Here is a 14,435-nt window from a genome sequence, read left to right as displayed (position 1 = left end):
CAAACTCTCAAATTAAAGTTAAGTGGCAACAAGCTCTTGGGGAGAAGGCCTAATCCGCCTCTCACTGGGAGAGATTGTTTAGCACAGGCTAGTAAAGTCACAGCAATACCAAATATTCCGTATTCCAAGCAATCAATATTGCTTGAAGGATTCTTACGGGTTATGCTGAATCTTTCTTGAATCAAATATTGTTTTGGTGACATAGTGCACGTCTATCCTGCTATAAATGGCTTGATTCTAAGTTATCGTGCTGATGACGACGTCGTTGCTTGGTGTCTCTGTCATTTCGGAAGGGGAGATCATCACGGACGTCTACACCAAACCGACAGACAAACATCAGTACCTACTCCGGAACTCAGCCCATCCAAAACACTGCAAACAGGGGATCCCCTACGGGCAGTTCCTGCGCATACGACGTATCTGTTCAAACACACTCAGATACAAAGAGAAGGCTTCTGAATTCCGACAGCACTTCCAGAAAAGGGGCTATGAAGAGGCCCTACTGGACGCTGCCATAGCCCGTGCGCAAGAACGCCCCCGTGAAGACACGCTAAAGGAGAAGAGACCCACAACACCGCGAGATCGTACAGTGCTGGTAACAACGTACAGCCCACACCTCCCACCACTTCAAACCATCATTAGAAAATACTGGTACATCCTCCAAATCTCAGCAAGAACAAAGGACATCTTCAAGGAACCAGCCCTGTTTGCTTACCGCCGCAACAAGAACATCAAAGATATCCTGGTAAGAGCCCAAGTCCCGAAGGAAAACAAGAACTTCCTGGAAAAATTTGTTCCTCCGGGCTCTTTCCCGTGCGGAAAACATAGATGCTTCACCTGCATCTATGTCAAAATGGCGAAAAACTTCCAAAGCCATCGCACGGGAAAACAATACACCATCAGGGCTCACATCAACTGCCAGAGCAAGAACATCATATATATGATCCGATGCAAAAAATGCGGCGTACAGTATGTGGGCGAGACCAAGCAGACCCTGGCCAACAGACTAAATGGTCACCGGTCATCCATCAAGACGAAGAAGGACACCCCGGTCTCAGCCCACTTCAACCAACCGGACCACAGCATGGAAGACCTCGAAGTCCTTGGCATCGAGAAGCTGCGGTACACAGGACAGGAAGACTCCACACGACAGCACCGACTACACCGGGAATCTTACTGGATCCACCAACTCAGAACTCTACACCCAGACGGACTCAACCAGGAATCGCTAGAGATTTACTAGGGTCTGAAGAGCTGCAGCCTTGTCGTGACCGGCACTCCCAAGAACACTCAACCTAAAGTATTCTCCACACTAGCCGGTCACTAGTATCCCACCATGCTACATGGAACGGATCCAAGGCTCCACAGACTCACGCCCTAGAGAGACTCAACAAGGGACGACTGGACTCCACACCTCACCACACGGACAGCTAAGGCTATTACATTCAGCTGTTTAACCTCTAATCACCATAGATTTGCTTTCGTATAGCCTAGTCTCTTCAACTGCTGTATAAGTGCTCATATATAGCCGTACCGCACTCCTTTTTGTATTTCCTGCCCAAAGTGCCACCTATATGTTAGAAGAATACTGCAGGCGCAAGGGCAGTTAGCACTAAGTGTCACTTGATTGGTCCATTAGGACAATCACCTTTAGAGCGGACCACCTGATTGGTCAGGAAAACAATGGACAACGCTCAGAGCGACCTGACCTGAACAAACAGCATTTTCGCTGAGTCAGCATGTTTTCTAGGCTCTGAATGGTCAGTTCTAGCCAGTGCAAAGCGAAATCCTGTAAGCTGATTGGCTATTTCCTAGAGCGCCCTGACCCTTTAAAGCAGGGAGTAGAATGCCCTGACCTGACTTGAACTAGAGGCTATAAAAGGAAGTGCGGTACCACTCTTTGTCATTCTGATGAAGACTTTTGAATAAAAGGTCGAAACCGGTAAATCGTTGCGTCTCAGCCGTCATCCTTCTGACGCCCATTCAACTATGGCTTGATTCTAAGTTATCGTGCTGATGACGACGTCGTTGCTTGGTGTCTCTGTCGTGACGTCGCTACTCACGGTCGACAAGTTGGGTGATCTGTTAACACATCAAGTAGAGAATGTTAGGTTTTCGAGAAAAACAAAACAAAAAGCTTAAAGAGTGGTGATGCAGAGCACGCTAGAACGGGTAAAACTTCATGTAAGCACAATACATTACATAAGGACAATTCAAACTCTTAAACTGGATAAAATTCGGGGACTTAATTCCGGACGTTTCGAGGGACATCCATCACTCTTCTTCAGAGTCACTAAAATCAACTGCCGAAACGAAAACAATGCTGCTGGAAAACCGGAAGAACATGTCAAAGACACTGACTTGAAACTCGTTTTGCCAGTTCATCTTAGTGACGCTGAAGAATAGTGATGGATGTCACTTAAAATGTCAGGAATTAAGTCTCCGAATTTTATTCAGTTGTAGAGTTTGAATTGTACTTACATATTGTTTACCTAGGTTTCTAGCCTTCATTATATTTAACGCAATGCATTAGATAGGTTACCTGAGATGGGTCGATCTAAATCTGAGTGGACACACAGTGTAATCCACTAAAACGCAGATGCATTGTAGTCCAACATAAGATTTCAAGGCCCCTTGCGTATAAAAACCTTTGTCAAAAAATATTCACGTTTGAACTTCCCGTTCTTCCAACCACCATCGACCATTGTACACATAACACTATGCTGTCCCAAAAAAAAGTTTGTTTTTACATTATGAAAAGTCCGTGACCTTGACATCAAATTAGAACAATTTAGAACAAATTATTGGCAGAAAGCAATAAAACACAGCAACGTTTAAGCATATGTTATCGCAAAAACTAGGACAATGAAATTGTTCTCACCGGGTTTCCTGTAGTGCCGCTTTCGTCCGTTGACCGGTAGTCTCCGTGATGGGATGCTTCCAGACAAAGATAGAAGATAGCAGCAGGCTTGCGATGGGAAATACGGACATGACGATTCGTAAGGCAAAACCCACAGACTCTGGCTGGGAACAGGCTCCGGTCTTGTATCCACTGATCCTTTAAAAGACAAAAAGGGTTCCGGCGTCTTTATTTCTAACCGTATAAGAAAATCACCTACACTATCAATCTAGTTGCCTTGCAACAAAGCAATTCGTGGTATCCCCGTCAGCCTTACTGGTTACAATTACGGAAAATAACATTTGATTTTAAAGGATTGGTTATAACTACAGAAAATGACGTACAATTTCAATACATATATGCATAATAGATATTTAATCTGCATAACTTTGGCTGGTAATTAAAAAAATAGATAATGGCAAAATTTACAGCTGGGGAGGACACTGAGATCATCAGTTTCAATGACCCTCCCGTAGTCATCTTCAAATTATAAGACCCTCCTCCTTGTAAGTTTTAGTTTATGGTATTAAATCTGGGCTTCATAATTTGAGTGCAGTTTACAAGAAAGGTGACCTTTTTTGGCAGAAATGCAAAATTGATGGGGGGTGCAAAAGTTCGGGCAAAATGACTTTTAAGCAGTGAAATTCTTTCCTTTGCCATTCGTTAAAAAGCAATAGCAAATTCCATGCAAAATTTGTTCCCATTAGCCCTGTCCTACCAGCCCTTCTTTTTGTCGGTTCATTTTACTTAAAGGCGCGGTTTATGTACATATTTTTACCTCTACCTTCCGCCAAATCGATACACTACTTTAGAAACAGGGGCTGACATAGGCATCTTTAATTACTCATCTTGTGGTTGTTTGTCGTAAACACAATAATGATTTATCTCTCATTGTAGAATCGGTTTTGAAACTCAGTACACCTAAAATGACCTTAACAAATCCTCCATTAAAACATAGCAATAAATTCAAAGTCAACGGATTTGGGGATTTTCTACGTCCGAGCCTGAGTATACGTTTGTATACTGTACAGAGATATTCACAGCGGTTCAATTCGACTTTGTTGTGTGGTGATAACGCCTTGAAATAAGTAGTGTGCGCAACTTCCCATTGTCGTTTTTGTTTGTCAGTCATCTTGTCTTGCTGGGGAGATTTCGGTGGGCTCACAAAAACTAGGGAACATCGCGCGGCTTGCTTTCCCGTCCTCATTGAAAATATGAAAAAAAGTCGCGAATATGTTGAATATTAGTTGCACATGTCACTCTGAATTGGATTTTTGTTAAATTCATAACATACGTTTTTGAGCCAAAATTCTACAATACGTGCCTTTAAATCTTACCAAAATTCACCCTGCACATTTATATGTACTTACTCCAGTGACGCCGTTATGACCGAAGCAGCGATGATGTTTCCTAGCATCATGATAGTATTGAAGGCGCCGTAGAAGTAGGTGTCCAACTCTTTCCCCGTTTGGAACTTGAACTCATCCAAGACGTCAGGCAACATCACCCTTGATCACCGGGCAAAAATATAGAATTAGTCCAAAATCCGGCCTTGAACTCAATACCCTCTCTACAGAAGTAGCGTTAATCATCATAGCTTGTCGCTGTAACTTTCAACAAGAACTTATTGTTTATGTTATTACAGTTTGCCTATGGACGGCGGCTCAAACTAAAAATAAAAAAAACTATATGCTACTAAAGTAAAATAATACAAATCAAGAATGATAATAAAACAAAAACGTGTCACACCACAGTTTCTCCTAAAAAAAACGTTCACATTTTGTCATCCGGGCTGGTAAAGAATATTACGATAAAACTATAGGAGATGATTTATAAAGAGTTAGCAGACTTCAAGAGTTTTGGAAATGAGTGAAAATGAGTTATTGGGCATACAGGTAATGGAAGTCCGCCATAGCAATACCACGTGAATCATGTTTTGTTTGTATCGACGCCTCATGGTCGGAACCTGATATATAGTATTTGGCTAACGGTTTGAAAATATTCTAATCCTCATTTGCGAGCGCCTCTTTGGATAGACCGCAAGAGTGCAGTCCAGATATGGCGCGTAGCAGATACGATTTTTGCAGCTTAACACATAGAACCATTACTGCTGTTTATTTCATTTCATCCATTTCAACAATAGGTAGTAATAAATACAAAATCAATCATGGTAAATGCTTGCTGATATCTGGAGTGTGTGAAACATTGTTTCCGTTATGTTTGTTCGAAAATATCATAATTTCTTTACCATGGTAACATGAATAATGCAGACAAACCAACTCCAAAGGCGACCAGGATAGGAATCATGGCTGCCAGCGATCCCGGGATGAAAATTAAGCTAAGCAGTAAAGGCGTTTGCACCTGGAAAATAATTGTCAGATTTAGAAAAAATAGTTTGCAATGGTTCTAGTGCTAGTGACAGTACGCTTCGTTTAAGAGTTCAAATAAACAACGTCAGGTAATAGTTATTTAGCTATGAGAGTGACGTTGCAATTGGGTGATCTATAGTCTTGGTGCACAGTGGCATCAGCTAATTTGAATCACACTAAAACAATTACATTAGCTACTTCACGTTACTTTACTTTAATTTACTTTATTTACTTCACTATACTCTACTATACTCTACTTTACTTTTACTTTATTCACTTTACTTTACCTTACTTTACTTTACTTTACTTTACTTTACTTTACTTTACTTTACTTTACTTTACTTTACTTTACTTTACTTTACTTTACTTTACTTCACTTTACTTTACATTACATTTGTGCAACGACGCAATACATTGTAGAGCACCTGGCAGAAATGTTGATATTATGCCAACACATTACAAATATATACAATACAAAGTTTAACACAAAATGCTCAATGCGAATCAAACAAAATAAAAACAGCGCAGTGACTTTTAAAAAAGCAGTAAAAGGCACATTATCTACCAATGAAATGTACTTGTGAATATAAAATGGCGCCATGCGAAATCATGGTCTGCCACTTGTGTATCTCATGCAACGGCCCTGGCGTACGGGCCTGCGGTCTGTCCTTTTAACTGGGTTACCGCTGTCAGCCAATCAGATACTCCCTTTCCTATCGTTTGCGGAACTCACATTACTTCTTGACCCTAGTGACTGGCTGCCAACTTTCCCCCAACAACAAAAAGGTGAATATATGATTGGCTCTATGGTCTCACTTACAAAGCCTGACAGTTAGAAACGAAGAGTATGATAAATTATAAAGAACCACAAAACACACAGAACGTAAAAATGATTAATCATGATTATAATTTTTGGATATTTCTCAACATATAGTTTTATTTTTCGTTCCCGCAAACATCCCGGCCGGGTCCCGGGTTGGAAATGTGACCATAGCATAACGCAACGAGACGGACGCAAAGTAGGAACACAAGCGTCAGGTCTGGCATGAGAGAATGACGATACAGGAAGATATTAATAGAAATGTCAATTCATAAGAAATAGCTAGCAAAATAAACAAAGATAACCGTAACAAAATTCCTCACCAAGACAGCTCCAAAGCAGATGGTCTTTCTTCCCAATTTATCCAGCAATAGCTTTGCAATAGGTATGTTGACGACTATAGAGGCCTAAAACGCAAACCTGTATGAATATCTAATTTAAAAAAAGAGACTTGAAGTGTACATTGAAACGGGCAAATAACAGTTTACTTACACGTTTATGAATGTTCGACATCCAGGTAAACAATATATAAAGACACTTCAAACTCTACAACTGGATAAAATTCGGAGACTTTATAGCAGCTGTCTGTAAAAACCAAGCATAAGGTGGCCAAAGTCAAAAAATGAAATTTTCTTAGATTTTGTGTGGTGGTAGCAAGCGATCCCTCCTTAAAAGGCACTTCAAATTTGTTGATTTTTGGCACAACTCTAGTTTAGACCTTTATAAATATTATATTAAAAAAGATGTTTGGGTTCTCAATGGGGCGGGGCACAGTGACCCAGAGACTAAGCCATTTTTTCCATTGTAGCAGAATTTCAACTACAGAATTGAAGGTGAAATCTGCAACTTGGTGATTGAGACAAGAATGACTTTTCTTTAACTATTTTATGCTGCCAAAAACCTGCCTGGCACTTAGAAAAGTATTTTGTAACAGTTGACTGTTGGTTGCCATGGCAACGGTCATCTTTGTTGTTAATGATGGTTTTCTTCAGGACCGACAGCTGGTACCATGGTAACAGTCTTTCAAAGATTCAAAATTGGTTCGTCTTCAGGATTGGCAAGTTGGAAATTGAGATGATAAGATGATTTTTTTAAAAATCCTTTGTGCTGCAAGGAACCTATCTGGCACTTCTAATTTTTAAAACAGTTGATTGCTGGTTGCCATGGCAACGGCCATTCTTTTATTTTCTCTCTTAATTGGTTTTCCAAAATGAATGACCAATACAACTACTAACAGAATATGGACATACATGGGTCACAACAAAAGGCAAATAAAAACCAGGACAATGTCTACATGTGCAGCACACAATACATACACTTACAGATAATCATAGCCTCCCTTAATACCCTTATAAATATCAATTGTAATTTGCCTCCAAACAATATTGTTTAAGTATATGATTACAAATCATTATTTCTTACATCTATATCATTATATACATGTGAAACGGCCATACTTAATGACGGATATTCACAAGGTAAAAGTCATAGTTATGCGCACAGTAAAGTATTTGACCTTCTGCAACTCCCACTAACAAAAAAGGGGAGCAGTAGGACGCTTTGCATCTGATATGATACATCCAGATGCGGAGACAGTTGTTTTTAAGATTGTTTATACAATTTGAAAATTATTATGGGTAGACCATCATAAAATTGAAGACGAAGTAGTACTTTTAACCAATAGCTCATTAAAACAAAGTTAATGAACTGAGCTTAAGAGGGGCCTTGTATTTTTGCCAGGGACTGTACTTTGATTTGACTATTTATGCTAATAAAGTTAAGATTCTTTTCATAGAATTATTCTATATTTACTGCATTCTTTTTATATGCATTCTGTCACAATGAATTTGAGGGAAACGGCCTTGCGAAACAAAAGAATTGTATATCCGATATGCGAGTACCTCAGTGATGAGTGCCTTCAGAATTTATAAGTGCATCATGTCAACAAAATACAGTTTAGTTTTTTTACTATTTTAGAAACTAAAAGCCACTGATTTAAGAAAAGCGTAAAATTCTATTTCAGCTATAGGTTGACCTGCAGTAACAAGTTGTAGGTCAAAATTCGCACAGATATAGAAAATATTCACCTTCGGAGAATTCACAAAACCATCCAAAGATTAAACTAAAATATACCTGCAATATTCTCCAGTGGATGTACGTAAGAGGTCAATCTTAACATAGGAAGTGGTAAACAGAAGTGTTCCGCAATGCGCCTTAGTTCTTTTATCTTTATCAATGTTTTCACCTGTACGGTATTATACCCCTGGTACATGTATGTGGAGTCATGATAACCCAAATGAATGCGGACCTGTTGTCCTCATGTACCACATAGTGAATACACAAAATGAGTAAGTAATCTAGTGATTGATGTCTTAGAGAATAATAGAATGTGTAAAACAGCTTTATTCCATATCAAGTGTCCCTATAAACCCCATGTAGTGCCCTAATTAACATTTCTAATTATTGTAAGCATTCCATGGCATCTATCCGTGTTTTTCGCACAGCGACACAAAGATGGCCATAGCTCACACCGTAGTGAGACGTGATTACCTCACTTATTTCGTATCAGTCTCAAAACACGAAAAATACACATAAAGACGGCTGCCGTTATGCGTGTCCCAAAAAAACAATGTTAGTTGTTGACTCAATAGATATTCCTCTCTCCAGCAATGGTAAAACCATTCATCAACATTGCCAATGATGAAAGCCCTTTAAAAATGACTAAAATTTAGCAATATTCTGATTTCATTCAGATTCACTAAGAGCCCCAATTACTACATGGTAACTCTGCTAAACAGCACTGACTAGTAAGAGAATATGACATTAAGATTTTAAATCCGAAGAAATTTGTAATTGTTATGGTAACAATGAAATGTATTGTAAATTTGATTATTGATATTGTGAACTGTATTAAAAATTTGATTATTGATATTGTGAACAAGCCTGTTAATTCAGCCTCAGGGCTGCCATGAGGCCTGTATCTGTTTGTCTACTGAATAAACCTGTCATCGTCATCATTGGTTCTGATAACCCCCTAGTACACCCTCTTAATCTCAATGCTTGATCTTGAAGTTTTGGTCTATGAAACGTTGAAAACCATGCTATATGGAAATATAAAAGTTATGTCCATATCTCCAGTGCAATCAGCAGGTAGGGATGTTTTCCTAATACAACCATGTGAAAATCCATCATTAACAACAAAGATGACCGTTGCCATGGCAACCAACAGTCAACTGTTACAAAATACTTTTCTAAGTGCCAGGCAGGTTTTTGGCAGCATAAAATAGTTAAAGAAAAGTCATTCTTGTCTCAATCACCAAGTTGCAGATTTCACCTTCAATTCTGTAGTTGAAATTCTGCTACAATGGAAAAAAATGGCTTAGTCTCTGGGTCACTGTGCCCCGCCCCATTGAGAACCCAAACATCTTTTTAATATAATATTTATAAAGGTCTAAACTAGAGTTGTGCCAAAAATCAACAAATTTGAAGTGCCTTTTAATTAAGGAGGGATTGTTTGCTAAAAACGTCCGAAAAATGGCGTTTTGTCAATTTTGAAATTTTACAAAAATAGGTCATCTTTAAACGTTTGTTGCATTTCACTGCCAAAATATTTCGAGCAACACTTTACATCATTTGTCTTGTTAAGATATGGATATTATAATATGTTAGAGGCAGCAACATTTCTGCTCATTTCTGGGAGTTACAGTTGGCCAAAGATGGTCGATTTTGAGCGAGAGAGAGGCCTTCACAAGGCAAGAATCCGCCATTTTGAAAAATGGCCGTTGCCATGGCAACTGATAACCTCCGACCCTAAACTTTCCCATTTTTGTAGGTTTGGGCCAAGACCCTACCACCACACAAAAGGGAAGAAAATTTCAATATTTGAACTTGGCCACTTTTTCCTCATTTTGCTTGGTTTTTACAGACAGCTGCTCTTAATTCCAGACGTTTCGAGTGACATAAATCACTCTTCTTCCGCGTGATTCACGCTGACCTTTGCGATGACACCATATTCACTTTCACTTTCTGCCACTCTACTAGAATTGTTTTTTTTTTGTTTTTTTAAACGTCATCCGTACACCTAGGGTAGCTTTCTATCCCAGCACTATTTCACACAACAGCTTACTATACTCTACACACAGAAAACTTTTCCCCGAAGACACAAATGTCGATGTGGACTGCCGGGTATGGTGGTACGATTAGCTCACGATGTCTATTTGATACTGGGCCCCGGGTTGATTTTAAGTACGAGTTAAATGATTCGGTGTTCCGGCCGGGCCCCAAAAATAGCCCGGTAGACGTCAGTAAGTCAGTTTGTCCTGGGGTGATTTACAACGGGACTACTTACCGTCACCACTGTAAGACAAATCTCCACCATGTCGCTGCGATCCAGAGAATATTGGATGTAAAGTGCAAGTGCTTGCTGCAAAGTCTGCAAGAACAAAAAAAATCTGTTGTTATTAAATACGGTAGGGGTATCTTCATTTAAAATCACCCATTCCACATGGCGACCGGGCTGTGACATCGCTACGACCTAAATTAGACACGTGTAACCCTTGATTTCATGATTGGAATATCATGCAAAATGTAAAAGTATGACTGAAAAGACAGCAAAGCACACAAAGCGTAAAATGATTTGTTTTCTATGTATGGATTTTGTTGGGTTCTCCGTCAAATCCCTCCCTGGAAAAAGTGAAGGTGCCGGTGAAGTCCGTGTGCTACGCCAAATTGAGGTACCGGTTGCCGACTTCGAATGCCAAAGAGCAAACAATATTCTAGTAATATTTTAGAATTTCAATAACTATACTGCATATGGGTAGTCGTGGTAAAATGTTATAAAACCAGATTTGCTCTGATGTAATATCAATTCAAATCATGATCTGAAAAGAATAAAAAATTATGATAAAGGGAAATTGGGGCACTACGTTTTGCGGACCACTCACATAGTCAAGCTTTGTTGTTTGCTTTAGACATGTATGGATCTACATCTACATTTAGATACCCCCATATAACCCCATCAAGCAAGTCATGGGCAAAGTAGGGCGGAGTTGAGGTCCCGGAATAAGGCGGGCAGGCCTCCAGCCTGGCACGGAACGACTCAACGGTGGGAGCCGTCTCAACCGTGCCAGGCAGGGTATTCCACTTGGGAATAGTACGGGGGAGGTACAGATAAGGTAAACTTACGCTTGTTGCGGTATCGTAACATAAGTATATTCCTGACGCGTAGAGAAAAGGCTTGAACGTGAGCATAACCCGCAAGGTCTTCAACACAGGCTCGTTTGGTGTGCTGATATCCACCAGCGTGTCTGGAAAACAGTCAGAAAACACAACTTTTAAATCCAAATGCTACCGTTGTTATGAAGAAAAACAGAGCAAAATGTTGGAGAATTCAAACGAATTATCAAAACATAATATTCACTGCAATATACAATAATCTGATTATCATTTCAATGACAATTTGATATTATTTTCATGGAGACATTGTTTAGAGCGTGTTTGCGCGTGGGTTTGTGTTTGTGTCCAGATATTTGTAGTCAGCATAACTAAAAAACGTCTGGATAGATTGTAAAGATAATTGATATGTGGGTAGGTGTTGGAAGAACAAAGGTCAAGGCTGATTTTGGTCTCCCTGGAATGTGACACTGGAACTGCATTGGCGTTTTTGTAAAAAAATATTCCACGGAAAATAACTGAACAAAGGATCGACAGATTTCCGTGTTATTTGATATGCAGGTAGCTTAGACAGAGATGAATACAATGAACTATGCTATGGAAATTGGGACTTAATCTGAACAAGTAATGAGGACAATTTATATTTCCACTCTAGGCATGTTGTTGCAGCTTACATTGTTAGTTTTGAAACTAGGGCAAGTATTCCCGAGGGACCCAACAGCTAGTGTTCAAACCACAAAGGGATATAAAACCAAACCTGCATACTTGTTTCTATTAAGTGGGTAGCCTGAGTGTTACTTGAAAGTTAGGAGAATTCATATCTCCATGAAGTATAAAGTATGTAAATTAGGCCCTCCTTGCACAAATTAATGTTCACTGTCACATGAGTTCCTCAAAATACCACAAGTGTGAAATTCCAGATATCTACCAATATGGAATTACAGTATTTTATAATTATTATGCAAAAAAAGAGGATGCCAATTATGTAAATAGAGTCCTCATTAGCATAATCAATCAGAAAATACTATTATTCCATATTAGAAGATGATGGGAATTTCATTCTTGCGGCATTTGGAAGTTAAGTTAATGTGGACATTATTAGACATAAACCATGCAAATGAGGGCATCAATTACATGATTTATGAGGAGAGGCTGAGACTTCTTTGCTCAGATTAAACTTTCATACGTGTTTCAACTTGAACAACTTGTGTCATTTTTGTTGAGAAGATAATCAACTGACATATTTCAATCAAATGAGGACCTTATTTGCATAACCAATGAGAAACATTTATGATACGTCACTCGAAAATATTAACATTATTGGTGAAGGTATGAGGTCGTGGAAATCTAGCTTTGAAATAAACTATGCTCAACATAAAGGCTGTCTGTGTATTCTAATGCATTTGATATATTTTTTGGTTTAGTACATGGTCACAAGTATCATGTTTCACTGATAAACTTTCAACAAGTAAGACTCTATTCTCATTTCTATTTCCATGTCAAATGCACGAACTTTCTTATGTTGACATTCCGTCAGGAATGATGGTACCTTGCTAACATATATTGATATTTGCAAGTAAATGAATGTTATTCTCGAATAGTTTCTTCAGGTTAGAAATAACTAGTATAAAAACGTTCTTTGCACACAGCCAGATTCTGACTAGCCAACGTTTATATTTGGGTGACCGTCTGTCACCTTCCTCAGGGCAACAATGGCTGAATTTACTCCTCATTACAGCTAGGTGTCGCTGCTGCAACATGGAAATGCGGTCCATAACTCAACTAAGTTTACATCCCCCAAATCACAGATCATGATTGGTGCAATTTTGTTATCCAGACCAGTAAGATTAAGGTCTCATTCATGAGTTTTTTCGCCCCATAGGCTTACATGTTATAAAACGTGTTTTACATGGGCGCGTTCGTAATGAAGATATAAAAATGTGCCAATGTTTTTCATTCCATGTTGAGAACATTTACTCTGGATAATGTAAATAATGACCACATTTTCACTACATACAATCTCTTTTTATAGCAATTACAAACTGCACTTGGCTACACACCCAAAAAGCCACTTTCCAGCTGTAAGCGCATGACCACATTACACACGATGCCCTGGCTGTGTACGTCCGACCTCGCGCGCGGCTGCCAGAATTTGCCTGCTAATTTCTTCAGTTACAAACAAGCTTTCATCAGTTTGACGCTTGATATCAGCTGGACTAGCTAAAATAGATTTTTACACCGATATAGACACACGTACATGCAGCCGTTCATGTTTTTTTGGCAACGGACTCTTTTAGGGTACCCACTCGGAGTAATACAGGAATGAGACCTTAAGGAGGCTGTCTTGATCAGAAAATGTACTCCAGCCACATTTTATCACATGGTGTGATGAAGGAGGATGAAGGAGGATATAAACTCCGTCACGTTTTGAAGCGCATTCTTCACACTGCAGCAGCACTGTACACTGCACGAAATGGCCTCGTTTCCCGGCGTATACGTACCGGTATTTTTCTGCATTTTTGTCGGATACTGACGGATACTGACGGATACAGGCGGATTCGTGTAAGGTATCCGACTATTTCCGCACCGGTATATGGAATATTTCCGGAAGAATCCGAAAGTAAGGTATTTTCGACGAATACGGAGCCGTACACTGCACGGCAATGCCACCGATCCTGACGGATACGAACAAGAATTTTTCTGTATTTTTGGCGGATACTGACGGATACAGGCGGATCCAATCTGACGGATCGGACTAAATGCGCACTGGGATATGGAATATTTCCGGAAGAATCCGAAAGTAAGGTATTTTCGACGAATACGGAGCCGTACACTATACGGAAATGCAACAGATCCTGACGGATCCGTACAGGGATTTTTCTGTATTTTTGGCGGATATATATATACTGACGGATACTGACGAATCCAACCTAACGGATCCGAAACTTTCCGCACCGGGATCGGGAATATTTCCGGAGGAATCCGAAAATGAGGTATTTTCGACGGATACGGAGCCGAAAATGAGGTATTTTCGACGGATACGGAGCCGTACACTGTACGGAAATGCCAGAGATCCTGACGGATACGTACAGGATGTTTTCTGTATTTTTTAAAAGAAAATTGCGAATACTGACGGATACAAGCGGACTGTGATCCGGAACCTCAGATCCGGAGG

The 14,435-nt window shown here is 39.6% G+C and overlaps 2 protein-coding genes across 2 annotated transcripts; one reads left to right on the top strand and one right to left on the bottom strand.

Annotated features, from left to right (window-relative positions):
• The first annotated feature begins 253 nt into the window (after positions 1-253).
• On the top strand, positions 254-1,947 carry LOC136447721 (uncharacterized). Its single transcript, XM_066446764.1, has one exon. It carries the CDS (start codon positions 254-256, stop codon positions 1,241-1,243), a length of 990 nt encoding a protein of 329 aa, XP_066302861.1. The 3' UTR covers positions 1,244-1,947.
• A 956-nt stretch (positions 1,948-2,903) lies between these two features.
• On the bottom strand, positions 2,904-12,474 carry LOC136447720 (uncharacterized). Its single transcript, XM_066446763.1, has 7 exons — positions 12,447-12,474; positions 11,273-11,394; positions 10,437-10,520; positions 6,412-6,495; positions 5,176-5,260; positions 4,270-4,407; positions 2,904-3,058 (listed from the first exon to the last, which is right to left on the bottom strand). Exons 1-6 carry the CDS (start codon positions 12,472-12,474, stop codon positions 4,403-4,405), a joined length of 408 nt encoding a protein of 135 aa, XP_066302860.1. The 3' UTR covers positions 2,904-3,058; positions 4,270-4,402.
• Between the last annotated feature and the right edge of the window lie 1,961 nt (positions 12,475-14,435).

The sequence above is a fragment of the Branchiostoma lanceolatum genome, chromosome 13 (genome assembly GCF_035083965.1).
Source record: "Branchiostoma lanceolatum isolate klBraLanc5 chromosome 13, klBraLanc5.hap2, whole genome shotgun sequence".
NCBI classification, from domain to species: domain Eukaryota; kingdom Metazoa; phylum Chordata; class Leptocardii; order Amphioxiformes; family Branchiostomatidae; genus Branchiostoma; species Branchiostoma lanceolatum.
The sequence above is the reverse complement of the archived record's forward strand: the minus strand, read 5'-3'. Positions and strand labels throughout refer to the sequence as shown.